Here is a 12,541-nt window from a genome sequence, read left to right as displayed (position 1 = left end):
TATTTTAAAAACTTGAAATAAATTCTTCATAAAGTTCAATTACACTCAAAATTTTTAATTCAAATTATTAAAAAGATTCCATTATTTTATAAAAATTCAAAGAATTTCTTCAAAAGAATTTAATTAGGATTTTCAAATTATCGGAATGCTTAGATTATTAATAAAGATTAATAAAAAATAAATTTTACGTTTTTGTGATCTAATTATTTTTATATTTTTTAATTTCTATTATTATATTATTTATAGAATATTAGTTTTTTTATTATAATTATTTCGTAAAATCTTGAACGTTTTCTTTGAATTATTTTTTATTAACAATGAGGTCAAGAATAAATAACTCTAGTTTCATATTTTACTTGCTTAACTCTTTTTTTAACTGCTGTAGTTTTTCTTTTACTAGGCAGTAAAAAACTGTCTGCTTTACATGTAATTTTTTTCTAAAATCTAATAATTGTATATATTATTATTATTATTTGCAATGAAAAGAAAAATTTCAATTTTTTGGACAAATTTTTACCTTCCAGTGTTTTTCAATATCAACTCTTGAATCGTTCTTTATCCTCCGAATTAATTGTTCCGTCATAAAGGGCATATCACCGGATATAGCTCCAGATTCCGCTATATTAAATTTCGATCCACTTTGAAATGATAAAGAATCCGAGACAGCGTATCCTATTAAATTCGGATTAAATTCCTGAAATTTTACAATTCAATTTAATTGCAATTTTTTTTAGATTTTAATAAATTTCATTCTCTATTTATTATTATTTACTTAACACGAATATTAGATTATAGTTAACTTAATAATAATCATGTTGATTTAATTAACTACTATAATTAATTAAGTTAATGAGAATATAATTATAAAAAAAATAAAAAATAAAATGAAAATTAGCAAAAATAAAAACAATGAGTAAAAATTAGCAAACATTAGAAAATTAGTAAAAATAAGTAAAAAAATAAAATAAAATAGTGTATTTAAAGATAAAAGGACCGTTTAAAAGTTAAAAGAGAAATTTTAGTGAAACGAATAAGAAATGCCAGTAATAATAAAAGAATGTAAATTTTTTCAGGTAAAATCGATTGTCACACCTTAAGGATATTAGGAATCGTCAGGTATTCACGCCAGGATCCTTGTCCTCCTCCAGTGGCACTCACTCCACGATTTTCGGTGAGTAATTCCACAACTTTTGTTGCGAAAATACCAAATCCTGCTGTTAATGAATCTCCCAACGATCCAATAAGGTCAATATCACCGGGTCTTAATTTATGAACACTATTCGGTACAACCGAAGATCGTCCGCCTTCAAAAATTCAAAAAAATAGAATTATTTTTAATTCACTCATAATTTTTTGAATTATTATTATTTTATGTTAAATTATTGATTATTATTACACTGAAAAAAAATTTATTTGATTCCAATATAAATATTTATTTGATAATAGACAAGTAATCGGTTATTTGAATAAAATAATTTTTTTTTCAGTGTATGCAAAAAACCAACAATAATATTAGTATAATTAATAATAATAATAGTAAAAATAATTAATATTAATTAATTAAAAATTATATGTAAATATAATAAATTTAAATAATTTTTTTTAATTCTCTAATTATTATTATTAAAAATATTTCTAGATAATTAAAAAGTTAAAGGCTTATAAGTTGCGACTAAAAATATTTTGATTGATATGTTATGAAATTGAAAGATATTTTAATGGAAAAAAATACCTTTCACGTCACATGGAAATGGTACATAATCTGGAACTCGATCCTGTAGCCGTCGTGAATTCCGTGCATTTTCAAGTATTTTTTCGCTTCTCCCTGGAAGAGCTGCAAAAAGAAAATTGATAAATATACAGAAAACAAAAATATTACTTTTTTTTATGTCCAAAAAATAATTTATAATTAAGATTATTCACCTAATTAGTAACTTAGAAATATGTAATTATTATTTACTATACTAATTAATAAAAAATTATTTAAGCAATTAAAAACTATGAATTACTTTCTAAATTTGAATTAGTAAAAATGTTTAATTATTTGTACTATATAGTGACTGATCTTTTGCTTTTGAATTATGTAGTAAACTTTACTAATAAATTTTTTACTTAATTTTTACTAACTTACTCGATTTTACTAAATTCGGAATTCAATTAGTGAATTTCACTAATAAATAGTAATTTTTACTAATTTTAGTATTTAACTAGTAAATTTTACTAATAAATAGTAGTTTCTACTAATTTCAGTATTGAATTAGTAAATTTGACTAATAAATAGAAATTCTTAATAATTTCAGTATTTAATTAGTAAATTTTACTATTAAATATTAATTCTTAATAATTTTACCAATTTCAAAAGCAAAAAATAAGTAACTAATTTAAATTAGTAAACATTTTTACTAATTCAAATTTATAGAGTATATTTAGGTGGATAAAATTATTTTTAAATTGAAAATTTGAAATTAAATATAAATTTAATTAAAATTTATAAATTAAAACTTTTTTCTATAAATAATAAATATATTAAAAATTAAATTAATTTTCAATCAAGAGAGAAATGAACATATTTGCAAATTGGATTAAATAGAAAGTTGGATTTTCATATACAAAAGAAAATAATTGAGTTCGCCCATTCCTATAAATTTGATTAAAAATGCATTGAGAAAAGCAAAACCGGACACTTACATAATTTAGTATCTAGAACTTAATATCTATCTCATTCACAAAGAAAATTAATCCTCTAAAGAATAATAGTGAGAAAATTTATTAAAATGAAAATAATCCGAAAATTACCATTAATCTTTAATTTAATAAATTCGATTCAGTACATTATTATTAAGAAAATAAATCATTAAAAAAGGATTTAAAATTCAGTAAACAAAGTAGTAAAAAAACGAATACTAAAAATATTTACGTCAATATTTTTCAATATTTACATATTTAAATATTTTTCTCAATTTTAAAATTGAGAAAAATGTGAAAACAATTTTTTTCAAATTAGAAAAAATAGAAACATTAGAAAAATTAGAAAAAGAATTAGAATAATTTTCAACGACTATCAACAACAAATAATACTCACTATTAATTTTGGAAAAGAATGCCCGAATATTTTGCCATGTACGAATATTTTCTTGTGTGTCAAGTTCAGTTTTTTGAGTTCTACATGTCACGGATAAAATTGGCACAACAATCAGATAAAAAAGCACAATAATAAATCTCGTCATGATGACAATATAAAGAAAAGAAATATTTTAATGTTGTGACGAGAATTTGAAGCTTCTTTTTTTTCCCACAAATTGTTATTATTTTGTTATTTCACGATGTCTTTGAATGCACCAAATCGACGGGTGGTAAAATTCAGTCTGTTGCTTAGGATGTGTTCTGACATCGTGGTTGATTCGAAATAGCAGAAAAGAAATAAAAAAAAAGAATGAAAGAAGAAGGAAAAATAAAATACAGGATGGATTAAAGGATCATGAACCTTGGTTCCACCACTGCTTTACCACTACTGAAGCCTTCCAAGGCCGGCAAATTCTCTATCATAAAACAAGCTTCTTATAAATATATATATCTATATCTATATGCATTTACCAGTTCTTTGAATGGCGCTAAAATTTTTCTATAGGCTAATTATTGTTCATACGCTAAAAAGAACTAAAATGCGAACACGTTTACTCGGCAAATTTTCATTCCTTTATGCATTTATATTTATGGAAATTTTATAATTTTATCTTTCAAATACATTTTTAAATTGAGAAAATAGAGGATTAATATTCTTAAATATTTATTTCAATAAGTAAAATAATTATCATTAATATAATGATAAATCAAAAACTGAATTATTGGGGAAAAAATTTGAATCAAATATTTTTTATTTAAATGAAATAACTATTTCTATCAAAGAATTCATATTTACATAAGTCCAATACATGCTTCTTCAGAAATTATTGATTCAAATACAATTTATTTGATTGAAATAAAAACTATTCGAATCAAGTAAATATTTATTTGACAAATTGACAAGCATTTTGAATCAAATACATTTTTTTCTGTATTTATGGACTAATATTTAATTTAATAACCGAATTCATTCAAAGAAAATTTTTATCATCTTCCTCTCTTTGGAAATTCTTTCTAGGATTTTTACTCTAAAAATTTTAATCAATTAATATTTATAATTATTAATATAATTATATTTCTATAATTTAGAGTTAATAATAAGTAATTTTTTTTAATTTTAAAAAATAACGTTTTTGTTAAAAGAAAACGTTATAATTTGTGTAATTTTTGTAAATTTAAATCTTAAATAATTGAATTTTTAAGAAGAAATTTATTATCAAATTTTGAAAAAAATTGAATTGATTCGAAAAATCTTCTTCAAATTTTTGAAAATAATTAAATTCTTTCCAGGAATTTAATCAGAAATTAATTTAATCAGTAAAATTTATTTTAATAATTGAATTCCTTCGAAATATTTTATAAAAATAAAAATTTTGTAATTTTTATAAATTTGAATCTGAAATAATATTGAATTCTTGAGAAGAAGTTTATTATAAATTTTGAAAATAAATACATTTTTTGGAAGAATTTAAACACTAATTAATTTAATTAATTCAATTAATTTAATCAATAAATTTTGTTGAATAATTGAATTCTTTCGAAAAATTTTATTAAAATTGTATTGAAAATAATTGAATTCCAGACAAAGAATTTTGTTATCTATGGAAATAATTGAATTTTTGCAAAGAGTTTTAGTAATTTTTTTAAAATAATATTGAATTCCTGCGAAAAATTTTATTATCTATGAAAATAATTGAATTTTTGCGAAGAATTTTATTATTTATGAAAATAATAAAATTCTTACAAAGAATTTTATTACAAATTGTTTTATACTTCGTATTTCGTATCTATATATAAAATATTCCTTTGTGGAATAATAATTATTGGAATAGAGTATAAATTAATAACCATTAAAAAAATATCAAACTTATCTGAGTTGAAAGTTTATTGAAAATTTTTTCTGTAAATTAAATATATTGAGTTCTAATTAGTCAGGAATTTGGTTAACTATAGGTATATATATTTAGAGAAACTTTTATATTTCACAATTACTCTACCGGCTGTTTGTAATAATAATAATGTTAATTTATTTTTCACGATCATTTTTACGGAAATTAATTAAATTCTAGTTGTAGTAGTGGCATACATATATAATTTAAAAACGAAAAAAAATACCAATCATAATATGACGATTAAATGATAAATGATAACACTTACTCAATAATTAACAATTATAATCTATAATTACATGACAGAAAAAAAGGAAAAAATAAACTCGAAAAAAAGTTTGTTAAAGTTGAACCGTGACAACAGTAAATGAAAATAAATTTATATCATCTGTTAAAATGAATTTATATCAGAAGTTAACAAGTGTTTTTGATTATAATGCTTTTAAAAAAATGAATTTTTCCTTTTTTAAAGAAACGAGGATATAAATAGACATAATTTATTTAAGGCATTTTAAATATAATGAAGAGAAAAAGGAATCATCTTTTAAATAGTTTTTTCTTTAAAAATCAAATATCACTTTAAAGAAATAATTTTATCCTCATATAATAATGACAGAATTGAATAACAAAATAATAGCATATGTTTCTTTTGCTTTGTTTTCATGAATAAATAATTAAAATACCAACACGTGAAACATTTATTTTAATGTTTCACGAAAGGCAAATTTCTGGACATTAAAATTCAGTCGAGGGATAAAAAAAACACACGTGTTATGCATTTACTTTTAAATATATTTGTATATATTTTGTCAGTATCTGGGAATATTGATTTTAAAACCGCAAATAAAAATTCGGTGTGAATATTTTTTTTCTTATTTTTTGTATTTGAAAAATTTGTGTTTTAAAATATGTTTTCGAAATTGTGGAAAGAAGATATTTCGTTCTCCCATATCAAATATTATTAAAACTTGAAAATTAAAATATTATTGAGATTCAAAATTTAAATTCATTTTATAGACAAATAAGATATGAAAAAATATATTAATTGACAGTAAGTAAATTTTGAATTTATCAGCATATTTGGCTAATAAACAAAAATGGTTTATTTAAAATTATTTAAAAACATAAAGGTGGAAATATTTTAACATTTCGTTTTTTTTTTATGGCACTTTGGTGTTTTTTAATTTTTAATTGTCGAAAAATCAAAATTAAAAAGAATGTTTATGGAAAAATTGAATTTTGTGAAAAAGTTTCAAATAAATTTTATTAGTGACTATTTGTTTTTGAATTAGTAGATTTTACTAAAAAATTGTAATTTCTACTATTTTTTTTTAGTAAAATTTATACTAATTCAAAAGCAAAAAGTCACTAATTTAAATTTAAAAGTAAATTAATTATTTCTGACACTGATTAGAAAGATATCGTTTACATTAAATATTGATAAAGTTGTTTTAATTTTTAAAAAACATTTACTTATTATCATAGAATAATTTTGTCTTGCAGTTTTCTAACTTTGCTGCAGAGGACAGAAGTAGTGAAACTTTCGCTTTCATCCGACGATGTCTGATTATTTCATAACATTGACTACTTCTTTTTATTTATTATTTTTTCAATTTCAAATTTTTGAATAATGCAATTTTTTATTATTTCCTTTTTTATTATTTTTTCAATTATTTTTTAAAATTATTTTTTAATTATTCTTTTTGGAATTCTATTTACAAACAAGGAAAGAGTTTACTTAAAATTCACAATCATGTATTTAATTTCATCACTCTATGTTTATTAATAATAATTGATTGATAAATCACGGGCGATAAAAATTATTATTATTATTAATTATTTTTTTTCCGAAATTTTTTTTTTTTTTTTGCTTTTTCTATTGAGATATATAAAAGAGAGAAAAAAACTGTTTATGCGCGCTTTTATTCCAAAAATATAATCTAATAGAGAAATAACCTTTCTATTTTCAGTAACTCGCATATACTTTGCGCGTATCGATTGATATGATTTTTTTTACGAGTGAAAAGACAGGTTAAAGTGGCTGAAAATAAAAGAGACAGAAATAATTTTTCAAAGAAATATGAGAAATAGGTGTGAGAATAAAAAAGGGTCATGTGTGAGGAGGTCAAGGTTGATGCGTCACTATATAAGAATCGAAAGAGATTTTTGCTCTTTATAAAGATATGTCAACGGTCACCGAACTTTTCTTCCTTTAAACGATGATGATACAATTTCAAATGTGAAAATGAAATTTTTTTTTTTTGAATTAAGGGCATTTGAACCATGATGACGTCACAGATTTAAAACTAATGCTTTGCACAAACTGTGACGTCATCAAGGTTCAAATCCCCTTAAAATTGAAAAAAAAATTTTTCCTCGATTTTTTTCCTCTTGAATACAAAAATAAATAAACAAATATAAATAATTATTACTATAAATAATAATTGCTATAAACATTTTAAAAAAATCGACTTTACATTTTTTTCTCGGAACAAGAAGAATTTTATCTCGAAACAAAAACTTTTTTTCTAGATTCACTAATAGAGTTTTAGTTTCTTATCAAATTCCTAATTCTTTTTCAATTGAATCATCGATGATTTTCTCCATGTGACTGAAATAGCCGTTTATATTTAAAAATTGTATGACTCTAATTAATATCGCGTTTATCACACGGAAGTTGAGAAAATAATTTATTGTTAACGCTCTCCTGGTGAAGTTTCATTGTTTTATTAAATATAGTCGCATTTAATCTGTTTTTGCCAGATTAATTGAACGAGTCAAAGATTGACAATTATTGATTCGATAATGATGAAGTGGCCATTGAAGAATTTTTCATATTTCGTAATTCTAAAACAAACGAGCAGGTCAAGAAACTTCTTTAGGTCAATCTGTTATTACATAATTATAATAATATTTAATATTATTATTATTTATAATTCGTTTGTTTATTTTTTTAATACAAAGAAAATAAAAATCAAGTAACAATATTAATATTATCATTATTATTATTATTAGTAACTAGCAAACATTACAAGCGCCAGATTAAAAAAAATTTTTTTTTTTAAATATTAATTTCAATTTTGGAATAATTTCAAATTCAAAATTTAAAAAAAAATTAAATTCTTAACTAATTTCCTAATTAATTATAAATATATTTTTTTTTCAAAAACTTTAATAAAATTTTTTGCAGGTATTTAATTTATTTTTAGGGCAATTTAAATAAAATTTCTCAAAAGAATTCAATTATTTTTAGAAATTTGGTAAAATTCTTTGCAAAAATTCGATTGTTTTGAAGAATTTTTATTAAATTATTCATAAGAATTGAAATATTTTCAATACAATTTTAATTAAATTCATTGAAAAAATTCAATTATTTTTGAAAATTTTAATAAAATTGTTCACAGAAATTTATAATTATTTTAATAAATAATAACATTCTTCGGAACTTCAATTCAAGAATTTAAATTTTAATAAAATTATTTATGAGAATTGAATTATTTTCATAATAATTAATAAAATTCTTCGCATAAATTTTATTATTTTGAAAAATATGTCAATAAAATTATTTATAAGAATTTAATTATTTCAGATAGATAGATACCTAGTACTCTTTAAATTTGAATTAGTAATATTACTATTATTAGAATAAATTATTGTAATTTTATAATAATAATATTTTTTTAAAATATTTTATTGTTTTATTTTTATTATTATAATTATTACAACATTAATTTTCTACAATTTGCCTGTGTAATTGAAGAATAAAATAATGTGAATTAAAGAAATCATATCAAATTCTGGCAAGGATGTGACCATGACTTGCTCTTTCAATATGCAATATTGAGGAAAGTAATGATTATAAACTTAAATTTTCAAGTGAGGTTATCAGTAAAAGTCATTGTGTTAATAGTACACAATATCAATAGATCAATGATATTCGTATTACATTCTTTTATTCCCCCGAATGATTATTTTATTTTCATTGAAAAAATTTCGAAATAAATTTTTTTTGTGTTTGAAATTTCATTTCATCTGAAAATTAAGTAATTTCCAGTTATTTATTTATTCTTTTATTTTTATACCATTATATTAACATATAGCTACAGATGAATAAAATTAAAATAAACAAAAAAAAAATAGAAGTAATATTTATTATATAGAAAAATATTATCTCTCGAGAGTTTAAAAAGTATAAAAGCCTCTCATTGAGAGCAAAATAATGCAAAAAGGAAAAAAAAGCTTTGTTCCTAGAAATTAAATAAAGTTCGTTTTTTTATTTTACATTTTGATTTCGCAAAATTATAAAAGAGAGAAATAAAAATGATTTAGAAAAGTGAACTCGTGGCCTTTCTGGTGGAGTCACATATTATCAAATCATATCGATTCTTACGTATAAAACACTGGCAGATGAGTAAAATCTGTCTAGTGCTTTTGCAGTTGTGAGTGTGTATAGACTAAAAGTGATAACCCACCAAGAGGCAGTTATTAATTATCTTTGTTTCCTGTACACGTTTCAAAGTGCATTTCATTGGTCTCTCATAAAAAAAGAATTCCCCTTGATTAGTTTTCAATCAAAAAATTCAATTTTCTGTTTTTTTTTAATTAAAATTTTACAAAATTATTATTCTTTCTACGCATTTGAATTGGAGTTGGGAAAAGTTGCTAATTGGGTACAATATACACCCTGGAAAAAGGTATATTTGACTGAGAGCCAACTGAATTTTACAATTAATTAATATAAATTATTTTTTTAATTAATTATTAATCATATTTTTAATATTTGTAAAATTAAAAAGTGGTAGCACAGAAAAAATATATTTTTGACTCAGAACCTATATTTTGTTTGGTTGAAATGAAATTTTAAAGAAATTAAAAAATATACACAAAGAAGAAGAAAGAAAGAAATTAAATATAGTACCGAATTGGATTAAATTGATACAAAAATGAATTGGAATCCAAAATTTGAAATTATTATTTGATCCAAATATTCATTTGGAATTCAATAATTCGTTAATAATTCGATAATTTAAAATTAGCACCGAATTAATTAATTCTAATATAATTTTTCCTTCAACAACAACCTTCAAATTTAAATTTGTTTTGATATTTCATTAATCCTATATGATTTGCTTACAATTTTGTATATAGTTATTAATTACATTTTCGATTGTAAATTCTTTTATCCTTGAGAAATGTAAGATAACCGCGTTTATATTCGTCACTTAATAATAATTGTATTTGAATAACAGAAGAAAAAAAAATTTTTGTCTTCAGAATTATATATTCTTGCCATTAAAATAGGAAATATTGATAGTTTTTCAATTTCATATAATATATAATAATAATTAATAAATAATTTATCAGACTAATCATGCTTACACTACTATTTGGCAATATTAATTGAATAATATGATGAAATTTTTGCCATTTTCTCAATGTTAGTTCAGTGAACAAATATTTCGTAATTTTATATGTTATCATCATTCGTATCTTCTGTTTCCAAAAAAAAGAAGAAAAAAATACACATTCAATCATTATAATGATTCTGAGAATTTAATTCAAGCAAATTGTCTTAGAAAGATGGACAATCGATTTTTTTCGACTCGATGTTGCCAATTAAGTATTTTTTGGTAAATTATTAAGCAATAAATAATTTATTGGCAAAATTTACTCGACAAAAAATCTATTAATAATCAATAATAATAAACTGAATAATAGAATAAATAGTGAAATATATTATAAAAATGCAATAAAAAGAAAAATATTGGAAATAAAAGAATAACAATACAAACAATACAAAATTGCTATTTTAATTAATCTGAAATATAATGTATCAAATGTTTCAAAAAATTGTTTAACTGTATAAAATTCGTTTAATATAAGTTTATTGAAACAGGTGATTTATTATATCTAGAATGGATGAAATTAATATCTTCGTTTCTCGATTTATATTATAAAGCTAATTTAAATTGAACGGTTATTGGCGACGTAGATTTAAGAAGAAAAATATTAATTATGCATTAAAATTTATTTTTTGTACCATCTGTGTATACATAATATTTCTATATGGAAATTTGAACCTCTATAAAATTTTTTTTTAAACACGATATTCTCTGAAATATCTAAAAGTTATTTTTTATAATTGCCATTTGCCTAGAATATAAAGAAAAACTGGAAAAAATAATTAACATAATTATATATAATTTTGGAACTTATTGGGCAATACTTGATTTTATAATTTTTTTTTGCACATATCCGTATATATACATATCAATAAGTCACATGAAAGTCTTTATCTTAATAAAAACAGTTATCTCGCTTAGATACAAACCAACAAATTTACATCTTATTGTATTTGTTTTTCACAAAATGATTTTGTTATTCTAGAAACTTCGCCTGGTATATAATGATAAAATTAATTATGTGCAAATCAATTTAATAATGTCAGTCGATTTCCATTTTCAAGTTTTTCTTTATTTTTAATTTTTGTTTAAATTACTCTTTTTTTTAAGTTTTAAATTATAATACCCCAGTAATGTCTGTTATCTTTAAGTCTCATGAAACAAAAATGATATTAGCAATCAGTTTAGATAAAAGTTGTGTGCGAAAAAATAAATCATGATCATAGTTTCAAAAGAATTTTCATCAATCAATAATTATAAAAAAAGAGGAGAAAAATATATTTAAGAAAAGTCTCTTTTTATCTAATTTTTTTCTTTTTAGTAATTAAAATTTTTATCGTTATTTCTAAATCGTATTCTACAAGTTACATTAACAATTACACTAATTCAGAAGTAGCAATAATGATAATATTCACATTAAAATAATAATAAAATTATACTTTATTTGATAAACTATAAAATATGTTCTTCAGATGTTTCATACTTATTTGATAAAGATTAGGAATTTTGTATTATCAAATAATTCTTTTTATTCTTTTAGTCAGCATAATATTTAGACAAAATAAAAGTATATAAATAATGTAATACGAACAGCATTGTTAAGAACTATAATGCTCTATTTTCGAAATTCATCATTTTTATGATACAACTTTTGCCTAATAAGCACATCACCGTGTGTTCGAAGACAATTTATTAAATTACTTACTTTTAAACCTATGTTGATGTTATTCCAAAGTTAGACATTAATTTCAATTATTTACCACTTATAATTTATTTTACTTTATTGACAGATCGCTCTAAAATGAAATTGAGTTAAATTTATTACTAACAATAAATAATAATAAAAAATGCTGGAAATGCTCCTTTAGGTAATAATTTTATAGGTTAAGAGAAATTAAGTCAATTCACAACTTTCGGAACTTTCAGAAGATTCAGAATTTAAAATTTTCAATATTGTTTTCAATAAATGACTTTAAGTTTAACATAACCTATAAGCTAAACGTAATGAGTTTAGAGACCTGTCATGTAAGATTTGACTAAAATAATTGTTGATTAATAACTGAAATAAAAAATAAACTTACAGATAATCACATTGTTTTTGGAGAACTCGCGTGCTGGACAAAATTG

General features: G+C 21.4%; 1 protein-coding gene and 1 long non-coding RNA gene across 2 annotated transcripts in view; one reads left to right on the top strand and one right to left on the bottom strand.

Annotated features, from left to right (window-relative positions):
- Positions 1 to 3,536, bottom strand: part of LOC122512066 (phospholipase B1, membrane-associated-like) — a 5,371-nt gene extending 1,835 nt beyond the window's left edge. The window contains exons 1-4 of the mRNA XM_043627689.1: positions 3,083 to 3,536; positions 1,733 to 1,834; positions 1,093 to 1,304; positions 518 to 694 (exon numbers count right to left, since the gene is read on the bottom strand). Of these exons, the coding sequence (XP_043483624.1) occupies positions 518 to 694; positions 1,093 to 1,304; positions 1,733 to 1,834; positions 3,083 to 3,227 (636 nt within the window). The 5' untranslated portion in view covers positions 3,228 to 3,536. The remainder of the gene's footprint in view (positions 1 to 517; positions 695 to 1,092; positions 1,305 to 1,732; positions 1,835 to 3,082) is intronic.
- LOC122512077 overlaps positions 1 to 12,541 on the top strand; it is a 25,828-nt gene extending 13,287 nt beyond the window's left edge. The window contains exons 2-3 of the long non-coding RNA XR_006302593.1: positions 1,074 to 1,171; positions 12,498 to 12,541. This is a non-coding gene — a long non-coding RNA (uncharacterized LOC122512077). The remainder of the gene's footprint in view (positions 1 to 1,073; positions 1,172 to 12,497) is intronic.

This window comes from Leptopilina heterotoma, unplaced genomic scaffold, assembly GCF_015476425.1.
Source record: "Leptopilina heterotoma isolate Lh14 unplaced genomic scaffold, ASM1547642v1 Lhet_95, whole genome shotgun sequence".
Taxonomy (NCBI): Eukaryota; Metazoa; Arthropoda; class Insecta; order Hymenoptera; family Figitidae; genus Leptopilina; species Leptopilina heterotoma.
Note: the sequence above shows the minus strand (reverse complement) of the source record. Positions and strands in the feature narration are given on the sequence as shown.